Here is a 20,444-nt window from a genome sequence, read left to right as displayed (position 1 = left end):
AATTACCCTAATATAGACATGTAATATATTAAAATTTACGGTAGACAATGACAATCACAAATAAAAGGTCTATTTTAGGGTAAAACTATGTTATTACCAAAAAAAAATAGCTGAAACGTAAAAAAGCTTATGTTTTTACTATTATTTTCAAACTTTATGAATAAAAATTCTAAAATAGCAAAAAAGGTGTGTATAAAAACGATAAAAAAAAAGAAACCTGCATTGTCTACAGAAAAAACGTCGCAAAAATCACGTCGTTAGCCCAACAAATAAAAAAGTTATAGCCATTTAACTAACACGTGCTAAAAATGGCTAAACGGTGTCCGGTCCTGAAGGTGCAAAATAGCCCGGTCCTGAACTGGTTAACTTGAAATCTAATACAGTAAGCTGTTCTCTAATAGTGATCTAAATGAACGTACCTATCTAAACGAATATCTAATCTGTTACAGTAAACTGTACTGTTACAGTTATATAATGAACAAAATATATTTTTTAAATGTTTATTTTTTTTTTTAAATGTCCTTAACAAACGTACAACTATACCTAACAGACAATGGCAGGTGATGGTGATTCACAGTACAGGGCACGTCATTCTGGGAATTTCACTCTGGGCACTTTACTGGGTGGAGCAGGGAAGAGGCACTTGTCTGTAACACTTGCAAGGAATTTATATAATTTATTTTCTTCTTTCTGTTTCTCACACATGTCTGATCTCCTCACTCTCTCTCACAAAAGGAGATCAGATGCTGTGAGCAAAAGTTGATGCCCAGAAACTGGCATCAATAAGCTGTGATTGGTCAGTCACCACAGACTGATCAATCCTAGTGATCAACAACTGGGGACTGCTGTGATTGGTCCCCCACAACATACGAGTGACAATCAGCTGTCTTTGACAGCAGTTGTCACATTTTGATGTCCTCCCCTGGCTCTTTCTGCCAGGTAACCATTAGACTCTGCTGTGATTGGTCAGCCACTACTAACTGACCAATCCCAGTGATTGCAAAAGAGAGACAACTCTCACTGGTTCCCCACATCTTGCCAGTGACAATCTGCTTTCTTGGACAGCAGTTGTGACGTTTAAATTCCCTAGCCCGGCTCTTTCTGGCGGGTTACTATACTAAAACACTGTGATTGTTCAATCACTACTGACTGACCAATCACAGCGATCGCGGGCAGCGCCACGCTCTGGTCCCCTGCCACATCAGAGTGACTATCGGCTGTCTGTGACAGCCGACATCACTCTTCTGTCACCATGTCTTTTTAAGCCATGACGTAACTGTATCTCATGGTGCCTTAATGCATGGCAAACCATAACGTACAGTTGTGTCAAGGTGCGTTAAGGGGTTAAACTTAACCGGCTGGATCTCCAGGTTGCAGTCCTCAATTACCGGTTGGCAGCGATGACGGAACTGGAGAGTCGTCAGATGGCGCTTTCTGAAGATCAATTGGGTGCGACACGATGTGTGCAGGATTTTCAGGGCAGATGCTTTAAAAGAGCAGTACAATGCATCAGCCCTACTTTTTTTCTCCGCTAATCTGCACGTGAAGACGAATCATGCAGAACAGAGACCAGCGAGTTTGTCAAGGATTTAGTTACTGGGTAACTTGAAGGTACTCCAGGTTTTTAGGTCTGTATAAGATATTTTACCCCTTCCAGAAGATGTCGTCATTCCTCCAGACTTCACCATCAGCAGTTCACTGTCTCCAATGGAAGAACTCTGTTCTGCTGAAGAGAACTCTTTTAGAAAAGAAGGCACATGGGTGGAGTCTCCCATTTTTTCAAAGAAGACTCCGCCTACAGCCACTGAAGAAGCATCAACTTTAACAAAGAAAGGCCTGAGAATGTCCGGGTGAGAGAGGACTTGGAGCAGACGCAAAGCAAACTTTGAGTTGATCAAAGGCGCTAGCTGACGCTCCAGACCGTGTGACATTTTGCCCATTTACGTAGAGAAATGCAAGAGTTGACGTCCGCATATCTTCAAGCCTTCTTTATTAAATACCCCATACAACACAAATGCAACGTTTCAGGATAAAACATAAGCCTTTTTCAAGCCCCTTTACGTGTCAGAGCGGTGTAAGGATTACCAGAGCAGAGAAGTTGTGATTGAACTGCTGGCAGTAGTTAGCAAATTACAGAAAATGCGGCAGTGCTTTCAAACCTGTAGGATGAGGCCAGTGAAGGATGTCAGACACCTTATCTGAATCCATCTTTAAACCTTGAGCAGAAATGATGTACTCAAGAAAGCGAAGCCCAGCTCTTTCAAAATAGAATTTTTCAAGCTTTGTATAAAGCAAATTCTAAAGGTGGTGCTGTAAGATGGGAAAAAAAGATATTTGGAGAAGACGAGGATATCATCCAGGTACACCAAGATGCTGTGATTGAAAAGGTCATGGAAAACCTCATTGACGGAATGTTGGAAGACAGCTGGAGCATTCGAAATTCCAAAGGGTATTAAAGTCTATCACTGATGTTGAAGGCCTTCTAATCGTTCCCTTCCTTGATGAGTACCAAGTTAAAGCTCCACGAAAATACAACTTTGTAAAAATGATTTCTCACCTTAACTGGTCAAACAGTCTGGAGGGAGAGGATAACCATGTGATCTTGTTTAGCCCTCTATAGTCTATGCAAAAAAGACCCATCATTTTTTATAACAAAGAAACAGTCTGCTCCGGCTGGGGTCTAAGATTTACAAACAAATAGCCCCTCTGTAGATTTTCCTGAATATACAGTGGTGGACATGGCCTCTGTCTCTAGTAATGAGAATGGATTAAATAGACCCTGTGGAGTTTCGTGTTCTGGCAGACGATTGATTGCACAGTCGCACATGTGCGATGATCTAGGATAGTCTGTGCTATCTGTTGAGAAAACACATTGGCAAAATTAAGAGTACTGTGAAGAAAGTCCAAGTTGAGCCCCTAGCGGCATAAGTGACAGTGGTACAGGAGGAGAAACAAATTGAAGGCATATCTGGAAACAGAAGGCTCCCCAGCAATTATATTGTCCAGTATTCTAATGGGAATTAGGATTAGGTAAACAGAGCCAACACAAGTCCTACAAGACTGGATGGGTGGCATCGATATAACAGGCCAACCTGCAACTGAAAAGGTGAGGTGCAATACTGTACCAGACCTCCTTGAATGGGGGAGCTGTTCACATACATTAGACAAAGTGGTCGATCCAGAGGTAACAGGGAGAGCTGTAACTTTTGGGTCAAAATCCTTTCCTGTGAGGACAGAATGGTGTGGCCCTTTTTGCATAGGTTCATCAGTAGCAGGCGTCATTGTGGATGCAGAAGGCATTGGATTATTAACTACAGGAGCCAGTGCTCTGCAAATTCAGTATCAGTTAAGAGAAAGATCTATCTCCAATTTTCCTCTCATTGGGATTTTCAAATCCCAAGGACCTAGGGGCCTGATCTCAGAAATGTATTCCTTCCTTATCCAGGCCAGACTGGGGGCGGCACCCCTCGTAGTAGAAACGAGGTGGAAAGGGTTGATACCTGATATTGAAACTTGGAGTGATATGCTGAATTCTCACACATTGCTGTCTCCGGCAGCCAATAATAGGATGACACAATTATTTATAATTCACCAGAGTTATTGCACTCCAGTTCGACTTAAAAAAATGAATAGGTGTCCGACTATGAATGTCATAGAACCCCTAGAACAGATTTTTGGCCTATGATTTGGGCATGTCCGTAGATATATTGATTTTGGGAAAAAGTAATAGCACTGGTCTCTGGTGTCTTGAAGCTCCGATACCTATTACACCCTTGTTGTGCCTCTTTGGTGTTGATGCAGAAGATCTATAGTCACATCATAACAGGGTATTCTTGAGGGAGGTACTATACTTGGCCCATAAGGCCATCGCGATTAAATGGATGGGCCCGGGACCACTTACAATCTCACAATAGAGAGCATTGGTAAACTCTACCTTACCTTATGTAAAAATAGTATCTAAAAAGAGAGGATGTGAAGTGAAATTCTCTAAAGTATGGGGCTCCTGGTGTGAATCATCAGACACCTTGTTTCCTACACGAAGGTTCATTGACCTTAGAAATGCGATGCTAGTGCAAGATGTTGCATAAATATAATTGAGTTCCTAAGAATGTGTACTATTCTACGTATATTATATAGTATGCTACTTTATTACTGCCTGTGTCTATCTCCAGAATCGGTTGCATGTTTTTGCTTCCCTATTTCCCATACCTATCTATGTTTCCAAAGATGTCTATTTGGATTCCCCGTGACATTTGTAATGTATGTTTTATATATGAACTTGTGCACTTGTATTTCATCTGTGCATGGAGTTATTTTTCAATAAAACGAGTTTTAAAAAAAAAGACAGGAGCCCGACGTGGAAGTCGATGGGAACACTACTTCTCCTGAGGCCTCTCCTTGAATTGGATATCCACCCAAGGGGTTTGGAGTGATGATGTCTTCCAGGTAAGAGGGAATAACTTGCCTAGCCATAAAGCAGCCACCAAAGCTTTACTGTTCCAGGTTAAGGCTTTTTATTTAGGATATCACAGTAGAAGTGATGGATGCATGTGCAGGTTCCTCAAAGACAGTACAGAAGGTCACCAATAAAAGTTGTAGTGAGGAGATGGGATGTTCATCACGTTCCTAGAGGGGTGACAGAGCAGAGAAATAATACAGGCAAATTTTGCCCAGTTGGGGGGAATTTGTGCAGCACTGGCGCAGTTACTTGAGCAATGTCGGTTGGCCCTGTCTGCATCTGGCTGACCATAGGACAATTGCAGGTCCTCTCGACCAACTTCTATGACTATTCTGGCCAACCAATAGGAACCTGCCATTCCTAAGATGGGTGACCCTGTTATACCACATTGTGGTCCACCCTTTCTGGCCTCCTGAGATTATCTCCATGTGGCTAGAGTGTAGCAATCTGTACTTTACACAACTTACCCTTTAATAAACATGGTGGGAGGTATAACGCGCAGTGACTAAAGTCAGGTAAAAGAACTCTCCTGGCCGCAACTTGCGCTTTTTTCTTCCTTTAACCCCTCGCTTACTGCAATCCTATCTCTCAAATATTCCCACCATTCCGTCCCCACCATTGTTCAACCCGAACCCCCTCCAGGCATCCTGGAGCAGCTTGCCATGTGGTCAGTGTATTTTTACTTGGTCTTCTGGTCACCACATTATCACATACTGCTCTGTCCTGACTCCCTTAATTCTCCCTAAGGGTACCCTCAAATCCCCTTATCGCCCATTGTACTCACTTTCATTCTCAAGCATGTACACATGCTAAGGGCAGTAGCATACCGGTATGTTTTTGGAATGTATGAGGAAACACGTGAATACAAGCAGAACATGCAATCTCCATATGTATTTTGTCCTGGGCAGGTTTGTAGCAGCAAAGCTATACTTTTCTACAGGATTTACTAGGAACTATATTAATGGAGAAATCAATTGCTTCTTGTGATCAGTTCTTCTATTCTGCCTTCCGATTTATTATGGAAGTCAGTGAGTTTGATTAAACAATGAAAACCGAGATTAGAGGTCGTTCTGCCCTTCACCCAGTCTCTTCTCTCCCATCATCCTCCCTTTTATAGATATTTCTTAATCTATTAACATCCAGAAGATAGTACTTAGTTTTCTTATCCGGCATCTCATTAAAGGGAAAGAGGATATAAGGGATAACAAGACACTTCTAAACCTCTTATGGATGGCCGCTGTGTAACTTTTTATCTTTATGTAAATCAGTAAATGTCTGATATATTGAGTTTCTTTTCCTTTACACAGATAGGGCGGAGAAATGTCGTATGATTGGTGTCTTTAGCAGTTATGAAACATTATAATTCACTTGGACAGATCATGTAATTAAGATATTGTGATCCTATAAACAGACGTCTCCCTTTTTGTTAAAGACGTGATTTAAAATATCCATGCTTATATTTGCTTATGAGGATTTGCCACATGACTAGAAAGTATGAGTGGAGTCTGACAGGCGGGCAGCTTGGATGTCCTGGGTCCCAGTTACAAGAGCTAAAACTGGGTACTATACCTAGACCCCAGTGACTTTGTTACACAGAGTGATTGCTTAGTCTAGCATGATTACATTATTTTACACTCCGATGTCATAATTCCGCTTTCTTATGTAGCAAAGTCATCTCTGGGTTTTCAAGGTATTGTGGTTGCAACCTTTATAGTTACTCTTTATCCTAAGCACATATCCCTAATCTAAAAGTGCCCATACACATCGGGCCGAACCCGCCGATTTCGGTGGGATCGCTCAACTACCTAATGTATGATTTTAACATGCCTATAGGAGTTGAATCCCCAGCCAGAACGTTGCCGACACTCTGGCTGGGGACTACTCTTCTAGAGCCCATGATGTTACTGTCAATATATGGATAGTGACATCAGGGGCTTCTCCAGCAGCGGAACCTGCTGTCACTGTCCATATATGGATAGTAACATAAGGGGCTCCTCCAGGAGCGGAATCCCCGTGCAGATTGTTGCCAATGCTCTGGCTGGGGATTCCGGTCCCGCAGGAGAACCTGATGTCACTGTCCATATATGGACAGGGACGTCAGGGGCTCCCTCTAGGAGCAGAATCTCCGGCCAGAGCGTTCAGAACACTCTGGGGGGATTCTGCTCCTAGACGGGCTCCATCTAGGAGCGGAATCCCTGGCAAGAGTGTCGGCAATGCTCTGGCCAGGGATTCCGCTCCTGGACGAAACATGACGGCAGCTGACGCCGGCCATAGAAGGAAACCATAAAAATGTAGAGATAGTGCTGGCTAAATAGACGTTATTAGACTTGGAACAGTGTGTGGGAGTTCTTTTATATGCAGCACTGTGTACACTATCATTGGAGAATAATCCACCTCACGGTCACTGGGTCTACCAGCATTCGTCTACCGTGCTAAAATAAAGCAGTAACAACATATCCCACATTATTACTACATTGAAATAAACCAAACAGTAGTTGACATAAAAACAGACCCACCCTAGACTACTCTTTTAAATACTGTCAAGAAATAGTACTCAGATGTTAAAGAGAATCTTCAGGACCCACTTACCAAGTCTCCTTCCCCTCAGTCTATTACATAATAATCATTTTTATTTTTTTTAGTAAGCTGTCATTTATAATTATTCATCTTTTTTTTTTTTTTATATAGAAGTCAACTCTCCATGCATTGACTTCTTGGTGAGCCTGTGATAGACTTGTGTTTATACACAGCAGCCAATCTGAGGAGGGAGAGCAGCAGCGGCGTGCGCCAACGATTTGAGAGGAGGTGGATTTCCGACTACTTGAGACTCCCTGTAGTCATTGTGCTAACCTGCAGTCACAGATCCCAGCTCTGTCCTAAAGGAACTAAGTTTAAAGAGCAGCCAAGCAGTGAAGAAAATAAAAGCAGGTATCACCTATAGATACTAATTTACATATACTTTATTTACGCTTACGACTAGACATCTGCTTTAAGCTGTCAAATGTATGTCAAAAGGATACTTTTGCGGCTTTGCCATACATTTGGCCAGCAGAAACCTATGTATACATGACAGGATATGTTTAAATAATTTTAATCCTAAGAAAGCAATAATTTTTTTTACCTATTGACAAGATCTGGACAGAGCTTTTACATCTTCCTGTGAGACTGAAGCAAACACATCATTACATTTACCATGTTCCTTTGACTTTACTGCAATGTACCTTTTTATGACTTCCTCTCTACGCGGCTTTCACAAGGATTTTCTCAATTATAATTTACATACATGTTTCCTGAACTGGTAAATGATCTCTCTGGAACAAGCAAATGCAGATTATTGGAGTGCGCATACTAAAGGACTCATGATTTGTAATTTATTTTATATAGAGGTTTGTTTCCCAAGAGCTGATCTCAGGGATTACACCTCTAGGCACTTACTGTATGTTTCTGTTTACATTGAGCTTGTCCATACATTCCTCATCCATTAAATACCACTTGATCAAACTCAACTTCTTCCATTAAATATCTACAACTTGAGTGGATGATTAGATTGCAAAAAAGCAATTCTTGAGACTATTGTCTTTAACCACTTCCCGACCACAGATTTGCAATTTCATTTTTTCCTCCCCACCTTGCAAAAGCCATAACTTTTTGAGGGCTTGATTTTTGCAGGATCAGATGTAGTTTTTCATGGCACTATTTATAGTTCCGTATAATGTACTAGGAAATGAGATCAACTTCTTTGGGGGGTGGAAAATGAAAAGAAAATCAGTGATTCCGCCATTGATTTTTTGCGTGTTGTTTTTACGGCATTCACCCTGCAATTAAAATGACTAAATAAAAAGTTTTTGGTGTCGCCAAATTCTGAGAGCCATAACTTTTTTTACTTTTCCGTCGATTGAGCAGCATATTTTTTGTGGGACCAACAGTAGTCTTTAATGGTACCATTTTAGGCTGCACACAAGTTTTCGATCACTTTTTACTCCCTTTTTTGTAGGAGATGAGGTGACCAAAAAACAGCGATTCTGGCGGGTTTTATTTTTTATGGCGTTCACCGTGCGCGTTAAATAATGTTATACTGTAATAGTTCTGACTTTTACGGATGCTGCGATACCAATTATGTTTATTTTATTTTTTTTTCAATGGTTTAGGGGAAAATGGGAAAAGGGGTTTTGTTTTGACTTTTAATATTTTTTTTCTTTTACATTAAAAAAAACTTTATTTAAAGGCTATGTAAATCTTTGAAAGGGATTTTTAAATAAAAAGGTCAATCAGTGTGTTTGTTGCAACTTTATAATTAGTTTTTATTAATTATTTATACTTTTTGAGATACAGCTGCTTTGTATCCTGTTTACAGAACAGCTATATCTTACGCTGAATCCTGTACCCATCAGGTCTACAGGACTGACGTGTTCAGTGTCAGCAGGTCCTGCCTGTCTCTGACACGCAGGATTGAGTTGTTATCCATCACATCTAAGTTCATAACTTAGATGTTATAGATAATAGGTGGATCCTGTGTGTCAGAGACACACAGGACCCGCTGACACTGAACCTGTCAGTGCCGCTGACCTGACGGATTTAGGTCTCAGCGCGCGATACAGTTGCTCTATAAACAGGATACAAAGCAGCTGTATTTCAAAAAGTTACAATTATTTTTAATAAAAGGTATTTAGAAAGTTGACGCTAGGAGTCCCTGCCTCTCCGTGGAACTACTGGAACTACTGTCCCGTACTGAAAACATGATTACAATACGGGACAGTTGTATCGCAGCAAGGCAGGGACTCCTAGCGTCGTACATAACTATGATGCTAGGAGCCCGGCTCCCTGCAGTGTGTTCGGTCCGGGACTTGCGGCCAAAATACGTTCCGTCCTTTACGGACCGAACATGCACGTGTGAATCCAGCCTTACAGAATTTAACTCGCACCAGTAAAAAAAAAAGAAAATTAAAAATGCAAGAATTACGGTCACCTCATCTCCCACAAAAAATTGAATAAAAAGTAAGTCTTATGTACTCCAAAATGGTACCACTAGAAACTTCAGCCCCGCAAAAAATAAGCCCTCAATAGGCCAAGAAATAAAAAAGTTATGACTCTGGCGACACCATACAAATTCTGTTTTTAATTAGTTTTTTCCTTGTAAAAGTAATAAAACATAAAAAACGTATAAAAAATTGGTATCGCCATAATCGTATTTACCCACAGAATAAAGTTAACATGCCGTTTTTACCACACAGTGAATGCCGAAAAACGAAACACAAAAAACAATGGAGGAATCACTATTTTTTTTTCTGGTTTCCCAGTACGTTATATGGCACAATAAACGAGGGCTTGTTTTGGGCAGGACGAGTTGTAGCTTTTTACAGCACCATATGGCTATATTGACGAAAAAAATAAAAAAATGATGGCCTTTGGAAGGTGAGGAGGATCAAGCAAAAAGGAAAATCCGTAAAATGGCTGCGGAGGGAAGGGGTTAAAAGTCAAGTAAAAGTGACCTTGGGCATTACAGTAACAGTAGAAAAAAGTACAGCTATGACTATTTAGTTATATATTAAGCAATGAAATATGAAAACCATTAACTTCTTTAGTTACAGGTGCCGACTCATCCACTACTTTGTTTTTCCTTTTCATAATAGCCTTCTAATGTGAATATGTGGTGCCATACTGCTGCACCGGGGAACATTTACTTGTTTACGCTCTTTTAAGGACAAACTCTTCCCTGTTTCTGTAACTAAAGCTTTTATTATAGGATTAAATCATTTTAATATTCGTTTGAGTGAGAAGCTCAGGACCATTAGGCTGTGTTCACACGGAGTATTTTGCAGGCGGAATTTCTGCCTCAAAATTCTGTTTGGAAGTTTGAGGCAGATTTACTCTCCCTGCACGCCGATTTTCGCTGCGTTTTTCGCCCGCGGCCATTGAGCGCCGCGGGCATAAAGCGCCGCAAAATACGCTTTCTCTGCCTCCCATTAAAGTCAATGGGAGGTCAGAGGCGGAAACGCCCGAAGATAGGGCATGTAGCTTCTTTCTCCCGCAAGGCGGTTTTACCGCTCGCGGGAGAAAACCGCCCCCGCCTCCCATTGAATTTTTGTAGTGGGAAAGTATTACAAGATTAGCCAACTTTACAAAGAAAATATGGCTCTTACAGGGTTGGCTCATGAAAAAGGGGATGATCTATATAGAATAATTATTCATAATCTGAATTATGCCTTCTAATTATGGGAAGGGCCAGGTTCTTTAAAGAGAACTACCATATGTGTAGCCTACACATCGCATTCCTGTAAATATTTCTGTAACTTTGCGTAAAACCCTAATACTGTGAGAAAACGTATTCTACTTCTTGAACTCACACAGGGCTTTGACGCGCTTTCAGTGGTGGTTTTTTCGTGGGTTTATTTTGCAAACTATTTTTTCTTTTGATCCGGAAATATGCAGTCAGGTATTAGTTTAAAGTCCATAGTAAAATATGAGAATGCCTATATACATAGTGTTTTTTGTGGCATCTATAGGTCAGTTGCGTTTTTAGCAAAATGCAGCACGCTTTAGGTATAGCGATTTTGTTCTACCATTTTTCTCCATCTGTTTCTTAAATAAAACGCCAGGAAAAACATATGTACAAAATAACACAAAATAAAAAACACCATTAAAAAAAGCTTGGCATGCATGACGATTTTTGTGTTTTTGTGCAGAAATTGTGTGTGTGAAGGAGGCCTTAAAAATGTATTTAATCCACTTTTGTACTTACTATTTTACTATTCTTTAGTCACTACAATCATTAATATCATTGATTATATATACGAAATTATTTCCAATTTGTAATTTTAAAATCATTCAGATCTTAACCCGCTTATAGTTTTAGGGTAGGAACACACTAGGCGGTAACTGCGGATTTTCCGCAATGGATTTCGTTGTGGAAAATTTGCAGCGTAATACAGTAGCAGCAGAGTGGGTGAGATTTGAACAAATATCCACCAAAACAAACGTTCATAAATTGACCTGCAGTGCGGTTTTTGTAGCCGCAGCATGTCAATTTATGCTGGAGAATCACTGCTTTTCTGTTGCGGGTTTCACCCATTGAATTCGACTTTTGCAGCGGAAACGCTGCGATTCCACTGCAAAAATCGCAAATGAAAACAAAACAAAAAAAAAGGTATTTTTTAATTTGAAATTAATAAAAAGCTCATACTTACCCCCCTGCCGCAGGCCCAGCGATGTGATTCTCTCTTCTGAGCGCAGCCCGGCCTCCTGGGATGATGTTTCTTCCCATGTGGCTGCTGCAGCGGTCACGCGGACAAGAGCGTCATCCCAGGAGGCGGGGCTATGCTCCGAAGAGAGGGACGTGTCGCCATGATTAATGGCCGGGTAAGTATAAACTGTTTTGTTTTTTTATTACTGCAGGATTTCCGCAGAGAACAAGCCGCCCAAAACACTGCACCACAATTTGGCTACCTAGATGGATACGCTGTGTACAGTAGTTTTACGCAGGTTATCCGACTTGTGTGTTCCTACCCTCAAGGTAAATGCTCTGATATTGCCTGATTGAGGCCTAATCTTATTATCTATGGTCAGTTTAACATTCTCCCAGTCATATTCCTGGAATATCTTACATAAATGTGCCAAAATAAGACAAAATATTTCCCAACGTTTAGGCCAGGATCACACACACAGTTTTGGTGCCCTTTTTTTGAGCTGTCGAAGAAACCCCTTCCAGGTAGCACCTTTTGGGATGGGTGCTCTAATGGGCTCCCTCTGCTTTGTCAGGTGGTATTCAAATATGGTAATTGAAGTATCAACAGTGCACCGGGAGATCAATAAAGACAATAGCAATCTGTCGTCTCAATCAATATTCTCATTTATTATCAAGATACATAGGTTAATATACCCTCAGGGCGTCCCCTCTGACCAGGGTGTTACCTCTCATGGAACAACCAATCATAACATTTTACACGTAGACTGAAAATACGTCATAGGGTACCTTCCCACTGAGGTCACGTGATCTTTCTAACATCTGCAAATCCTGGCCTACAAACAATAAAAAATGTAGGAGGTCTCCACAAGGCCATACGATGATTTCACATATGTGTATGAAATACTGAGATAAAGAATTAATTGGAAATATAATGATTATTTTAGGTCTAGGCGTTTTGCCAGACTCCTATCTACCAGTATTGAAGGCCATGAAGAAGAACACAAAGTAATAACTTATTCCCTTGTGATTCAAGCAGTAACAGAAAGAGATCATAACTGAATGGAGAATACATATCTTCATAATCCGGCATCCTGCTTGATAATTCATAGTGTAATTTAATACAGAGAACATAAGCAATTTGACCATCCATCACAAACCCCCCTTTTTCTCATATTAAAATACAGAGATTAAGAATTATCTGATTATAAACTTCAAACAAAATAGTGAATAGGGCCACTACCAATAATATAATGCGATCACCGAGTTCAGGTTTGGGTAAAGGGTCCCGTCAGTGCGTTGACAAGTCCCGTAGTTGCTTGTCTGCACGGCTGCTTGGATTTGTTGGACTCTACCTTTGTCAATATTTTTTATGGTGATAACAATAACAACATGCCCTGTATAAAAGTCCTAACATGTATATAAGATATAAATGGCAAAGCTTTAATAAATGAACACACACTTAGTGTTACATGGTGGGGTGTTCACCCATTCACCAGGTTCTGGCCTTGTGCATAAAATCCCTGTGACATAGGGTATTGTTGATTTAAAGGTTTCGGCTTATGATAGACAATTTTCTTAGCCTTCTTACATAGCATAGGTATCAGACATGCTACTAATTTAACAAAAACGTATATAATCAATATTATGAGTAATATATGTAAAGCGCCTTGCATGAGTCCTGCAGCCCATCCTCCAATGCCTTTGAACCATGAGGCCGGGTTCAGCCATGACAACCAGTCTGGCCAATCTAGGTTCCAATCCTCTTCAGAATTGGCTTTCCTAAATTCCTCCTTTAATTGCTTTGCTTGTTCAATATCATGTTTAATCTGTACTGTCCCTTGGGGATCTATATAATGACAGCATGCAGGACCCACTATCTGGCACATACCCCCTTGACTTGCAGTTAAGTAATCTAGTACAAGTGTATGTTGGTTAGTAACAGTAATAAGCTGTCGGGTAAGTACTGAAGATACATTTAAAGCATCAAATATTAATTCGGTAATATTGTCAAACAACTCTGCTAGTTTTTCTATGTTATGTGCATTTCTAATTGGTCCTCCAAAGATGGATAGAGCATATCCTAACTTGGTGTGCCAAGGTAAGTGTACCAATGGGTGGGCTTTTTGCTTTCCCTCCCTTTTGTACAGCATATGTTTTGGTACTTTATCATAAGGAAGTGCATCCTTGTCCCATGTCCAGGTAGCAGACTGTAACCTAGCTAGGGTACAGGTACCTGTGGTAGTCTGCGGGATCCATTTATATGCATTGTGTCCGCACACTATATATATATCATGGGGAAGGTCAAACCATTGCATACTTCCTAGGGTTAACATGTGAGCAAAATGAACTAGGGGAAAAGACTGTTGTAATACACACCAAGGACAATTTGTTCCCAAAGACCCATGGTATACTCCTGTGCATCCACAATACATGGTTTCATTCCCTTGTAAGTCTGTTTCTTGCATATACCCTGGATAACGTTTACAATCAGTCTTACTTCCTGAAGGGAAGAAATGGCCGTATTCCCAACTACCATTATGTATGTACCGTTCTACCAGACTTGGTTTAAATACATCTGAGGTCTGTTGGGTTTTATTGAAGCTTATCTTTATACCTTTTATGGGGATCTCACCTAGTGTCAGTGTTTTAGTGACATTTTTAGAGACCCATTTTCCATTTGTGTGAGAATCAGTGCCTTACCAGGTATCAGGGTTAGATTTACCTGCCACCAGGGATCCTCCATCCATCCTGCTATGGGTAAGGGCACACTGGTATTAGACCATGTATACCTTTTTGTGTTATCCTTTACCTTTGAGGGATCCCAACATGTAGTGTTAAGAAGTTCTTTCTCACTAAGGGGCACAGCCATGTATGGCATGGATTTTGAGCTTATGGGACTGTGTGTACATATCCAACAATCAGATAAGTTTGTTAATGCTGTTATAATTTGATGATGTTTTATGAATTTATTGTCCACTTCCTCCTTGAGAACTTGAGTCATCGTCCCCACGAGGGGCAACATCAACACCAACCCTGCCAAGGGCAACATCATCGATCGAGGCGACGTCATCTGGGCTGATAACCTTTTTGCAATGGCTTGCATGTATCCAATTGGCTCGTCCTTGGAGCTTCACTGATGTGGCGGTGACCAGCTGTACTTCTACTGGTTGGCTGTACCTTGGCTCCAGACTGCTCCTGTTGTGTATCTTTGTTACCACCCAGTCTCCAGGTTGTAGTGAGTGGGTACCTGAAAGAAAGTTTGGATCTGGAATAGAAGAAAGGATTAGTTTGTGTGTCCTCTCCAGTTGTTTGTGTAGGGCAGCCAAGTACGTGGTCATATTGTCATAATGCTTTTGTAACTGCTGAGGAAAATACAGTCCTGTCTTTGGCATATTTCCAAACAATATTTCATAGGGAGAAAGTTTATCCTTCCCTCTTGGTGTGGTTCTTACAGAGTATAAAGCCAGGGGTAGACATTGTGTCCACGGTAAAGAAGTTTCATTCATGGCCTTCTGGATTTTTAATTTCAAAGTTCCATTTAGTCTTTCTACCTTACCACTGCTTTGTGGGTGATAGGGAGTGTGAAATGCTTGTTCTATCCCAAGGCTTTTTAATATGTTCCTCAATAGTTCTTGGGTAAAGTGAGTACCTCTGTCACTTGTCTCTGGTACTCCATAGCGGCACACTACCTCCGCTATCAGTTTCTTTGCTGTGGTATCTGCATTTGCTTTAGCCACTGGAAAAGCTTCTGGCCATCCTGAAAATAAATCTGTGCAAACAAGTACATATTGATAAATTCCCACCTTAGGTAGTTGTATGTAGTCCACCTGTAATCGCTGAAAGGGGTAGTAGGACTTAGGAGTGTGTTTAGCTGGTGTTTTGGTGGTTTTACCAGGGTTGTGTTGTGCACATGTCATGCAGCCCTCTGTATATTTGGCTGCTGCATTTTGAAAACCAGGAGCATGCCATGTCTGTAACACTAGCTGGCTCATAGCTCCCTTTGAACAGTGTGTTTTCCCATGGGCTAGGGCACACATCATTGGATACAGTGCTCTTGGTAGGCAAACCTTAGAATTAAGATGCCTCAACTGTCCTAGACCTATTGCTGCACCTCTCTCCTCCCATTCTGCTTGCTCTTGAGGGGGTGCTTGGTCCTGGAAAGCACGCAACAGGGTCTCTGTGATGGGTTGTAAAACAGGCTTCACAATCATCAGAGGGAGAGCAGCAGCGTCCTTTGCCGCTGCATCCGCAGCCTCATTCCCTTTTGATAGGAGATCACTGTTATTAGTGTGTGCCTGTACTTTGACTATAGCTGCTTGGTCTGGCATGTGCAGTGATTCTAAAAGTTCTTCTACTGCTTTTGCATTCTTTATAGGTTTACCTGCCGAGGTCAAGAACCCTCTGGCTCTCCATATTGTCCCAAAGTCATGTGCAACTCCAAAGGCATATCTGGAGTCAGTGTATATGTTGACACGCTGTCCCTTACCCAATTTACACGCCTCAGCGAGTGCTTTTAGTTCTGCCTCCTGAGCTGAGCTGCTGGAGGGTAGGGACTGTTGTATGACGGCCTTACCATTGTGGACCACTGCATACCCGGTGAGGAAATGTCCTTTGTCTTCGCTCCAATATCGAGATCCATCTACAAAATACTCAGCATCAGGGTTAATCAGAGCAACATCAAATATACTGTTTATGCCGTTTGATTCCATATCCACTAGGCTTTGACAGTCATGTTCATGTTCAAAATTAAATAGTTCATCATCAGTGGATAGTTGAAAAATAAGGGGGTGTCCATGTCCCTGTCCCCCCACTCCTCCCTCCTTTTGTTCAGAATCTAGGGGCAGGAGTGTAGCTGGATTCAGAACAACACAACGTTTGATAGTCACATTAGGGGACAGAAGGGTAAGTTCAATTTTAGTAAGTCTTGCAACTGATAAGTGTTTTGTCTTGACTGTGTTCATCATTTCTTGCACTGCGTGTGGGACTTGCACAATAATGTCATGTTGGAGTACAATGTCTGTTGCTTTATCAACTAAAGCTGCTGCTGCTGAGACAGCGCGTATGCAGGTCGGGGATCCTAGTACAATGGGATCCAGAGCAAGGGAGTAATAGGCAAGTGGTCGCATCTTGCCTCCATGATCTTGGGCTAATACTCCAGAGGCATGGCCTGCCTGTTCATGGCAGAACAGAGTAAATGGCTTATTGTAGTCAGGAAGTCCCAGTGCTGGCCTTGTAGTCAGTGACAGTTTCAGGGAGTGAAAATTGTCAATTGCCTCAGGTGACAGTACAAATGGGTCAGAGGTGAGACAGTCATATAATGGTTGCATCATAGCAGAGGCATCCCTGATCCAGGCTCTGCAGTACCCTATTAAACCCAGGAAAGTCCTCAATTGTTTAGGGTTTCTAGGGACTGGGTGTTTCTGTATGATTTCCAGCCTGTCAGGGGTTAAGTGTTTCATACCTTGGGAAATACAGTGGCCAAGGAAAACAACTGTTTTGGCACATAATTGCAGCTTGTGCTTGCTCGCTTTACAGCCAACTTCTTCTAGGAACATTAATAGTGATTTAGAATCTGTTTCACTGTTCTCCAGACTCTCACTACAAAGTAACAAATCATCTACATATTGTAGTAGAACTGAGGACTGATTGGGGGGCTGCCAGGTGTCCAGAATATCTTTCATGGTACGTGAGAAGATATCAGGGGAGTTTGCGGCACCCTGTGGCAGCACTACCCAAGCATACTGTCTTCCCCTATGTGTAAATGCAAAATACTGCTGGCACTCTTTATCCAGCGGGATGGAGAAGAAAGCATTGGCTAAGTCTATAACGGTGAAATAGACTGCAGTGCCGGGGACCTGGTTGAGCAATGTATGTGGGTTAGGCACTTGTGGTGTATTAATTATTGTCACAGCATTCACAGCCCGTAGGTCATGTACCATCCGGTACTGTACAGGTTGACCGGGCAGTGTCTTTTTCTTTACTGGGTAAAGAGGAGTGTTGAAAGGCGAGATTATGGGCACTATAAGATTGTTTTCCAGTAAGGAGTTAATATCCTTTTCTATAGCAGCGTCTTGCTGTGGACTCAGAGGATATTGCTTTATACATACAGGACGGTTCTGCATGTCTGGTTTTAAATTTACTTGTACAGGCGGCACATTTAAAACTCCTACATCCATCTTATCTTGTGCCCATAGTTTTTCTGGGATGTCTGCCAACCAAAGGGGAGGGGTACTGGGGGCTTTTTCAGTGTCCGGCATACTTGCCATACTAAGGAGTTTGCATAGCAGGGACTCTGGAATGGCAGAGGTTAATGTAGGTGTGCCAGAAGAAAAGTCCAATGCTGCTCCCAGGGCACTGAGTACATCTGTCCCCAATAAATTGTAGGGAGTGTGTGGTGACACTAACACACGGGAGACAATTGATTGTGTGTCATGTATATTCAGTCGCATTGGTTTTGTTAACTGTAACTGAAATGATGTTCCCTCCACCCCTTCACAATCTATATAGTCTGGTGATAACAACTCTGCCGGTACATATTTGGTTTGTAATACAGTTCTGGCTGCCCCTGTGTCTACTAGAAAAGAGGTATTTTCCCCTGTGGGTAAAGTAACAGGCACCATCAATGATGGACCTGTCGGGGGGAGCACTGGGCAGAGGGAGACATCAGGGTTGCCAGTTTCCTATGCAGCAATCAAAGAATTGGGAGGCTCAACTGGACGGGAGGGACATCGGGCTGAATAATGACCCTTCTTATCACAGTTCCAGCATGTAATCTGGCTAAGATCCCTTCTCTGGGTTCTCAAAGTGTCTTTTTGTTCCCTGCCTCTTCCTCCATAGCCCCCCTTTTGTTGCATCGGGGCGAGACGAGTTCTTTTAGGAGCTAAATCTAACTCTGCACCTTTTGCAATGCTCACTAAATCATTAAACTGGCATGTACGCCAGTCGGGGCGGGATCTTTTAACAGCTTCTTGTACTGCCGGCTTAAGACCGGACATAAAAGTTATTTTTAGTAGGCGCAAGTCTTTTGCATCACCTTCTTCATACCCGTGATCTAATCACTGCTGCTGTAAAGTTGTGGCATAATCAGGGACTGACTGTTTAACATCTTGGGAAAATGACATAAAACTATCAGTTCGATCCTGTTGAGTAGCATCTACCCAGGGCTGCATAGCGTTCAGGTATTCTAGTCCTGATTGCTCATTGGTTTTATTTGCTGGTACGGGATTTGTAATAGCAGCTTGAATTTGATTTTTGAGCACTTCCCCTCCCTTTGTTTCTACCAGGCTCTCCATATCTGACCATGTAGCACGGTAAGCTAGATGTACTGCTCGCAGCTTTCTATGGAAAGCGCTTGGTGTTTTACGTGGGTCTGGGAGTGTGTTACATACAGCTAGTAAATCAGCCGGGCTCCAGGGGCGATACACAGTGGCTTCATGTGACTGGATTTCCCCTACTGCCCCAGGTACTGGTTGCCCGTCTACATCTACTGGTTTTGGTCCCCTGTGTGTATGGATACTTGATACTAACGGAAACAATCTAGTGGGGCGCTGCGTACCACAACTGACACAATATCCTGCAGTGAGGGGGTTCTGCTGCCCACAGTGTGGACATGTCCAGCAGCTGCCTTTCTTGCTATTTTCAGGATAAGGAGATGGCGCAGTTGTTGCTGTGGTCCCGGGTTTCGGCACCATAACTGTCGAAGAAACCCCTTCCAGGTAGCACCTTTTGGGATGGGTGCTCTAATGGGCTCCCTCTGCTTTGTCAGGTGGTATTCAAATATGGTAATTGAAGTATCAACAGTGCACCGGGAGATCAATAAAGACAATAGCAATCTGTCGTCTCAATCAATATTCTCATTTATTATCAAGATACATAGGTTAATATACCCTCAGGGCGTCCCCTCTGACCAGGGTGTTACCTCTCATGGAACAACCAATCATAACATTTTACACGTAGACTGAAAATACGTCATAGGGTACCTTCCCACTGAGGTCACGTGATCTTTCTAACATCTGCAAATCCTGGCCTACAAACAATAAAAAATGTAGGAGGTCTCCACAAGGCCATACGATGATTTCACATATGTGTATGAAATACTGAGATAAAGAATTAATTGGAAATATAATGATTATTTTAGGTCTAGGCGTTTTGCCAGACTCCTATCTACCAGTATTGAAGGCCATGAAGAAGAACACAAAGTAATAACTTATTCCCTTGTGATTCAAGCAGTAACAGAAAGAGATCATAACTGAATGGAGAATACATATCTTCATAATCCGGCATCCTGCTTGATAATTCATAGTGTAATTTAATACAGAGAACATAAGCAATTTGACCATCCATCACAGAGCCAAAGCCAGAAGTGGATACAAAAGGAAGGAAAGGTATAAAGAAAAGACTGAAGCATTTATTTTCTGTTGTGTCCACTCATGTGTTTGGCTAAAAAACGGCAGCAAAACTGTTTGTTTGTGATCCTGGCTTAAAGGGGTTGTCTACTTTGGACAATCCCTTTTCGTTAGAAAGATCCCTGTAAATTATGCTGATCAGCAGGGGTGGATTGGGAGCTCTAAAGTGGCCTTGATATTGTAGGGAGGTCAAAATTGGGGCAGGCGGGGCCAACACAAGTAGGCAGGCAAAAAAAATCATTAGCCGTAGTCACATTGGTGGTAGGTTGAGCCAATGCAAAAATGCAAGTCGAGGCATTTACAGTAGGGCGGGGCTAACACACAATTAAAGAGGCTCTGTCACCAGATTTTGCAACCCCTATCTCCTATTGCAGCAGATCGGCGCTGCAATGGAGAT

At 41.9% G+C, this 20,444-nt stretch overlaps 1 protein-coding gene across 1 annotated transcript in view; it reads right to left on the bottom strand.

Moving 5' to 3' along the window:
• The window catches only part of PKD2L1 (polycystin 2 like 1, transient receptor potential cation channel), a 42,119-nt gene extending 40,397 nt beyond the window's left edge, over positions 1-1,722 (bottom strand). Inside the window, exon 1 of the mRNA XM_075841432.1 lies at positions 1,649-1,722. Coding sequence (XP_075697547.1) covers positions 1,649-1,688 — 40 coding nt within the window. The 5' untranslated portion in view covers positions 1,689-1,722. The remainder of the gene's footprint in view (positions 1-1,648) is intronic.
• Between the last annotated feature and the right edge of the window lie 18,722 nt (positions 1,723-20,444).

Source organism: Rhinoderma darwinii, chromosome 11 (genome assembly GCF_050947455.1).
Source record: "Rhinoderma darwinii isolate aRhiDar2 chromosome 11, aRhiDar2.hap1, whole genome shotgun sequence".
In the NCBI taxonomy this organism is placed as follows: domain Eukaryota; kingdom Metazoa; phylum Chordata; class Amphibia; order Anura; family Rhinodermatidae; genus Rhinoderma; species Rhinoderma darwinii.
Note: the sequence above shows the minus strand (reverse complement) of the source record. Positions and strands in the feature narration are given on the sequence as shown.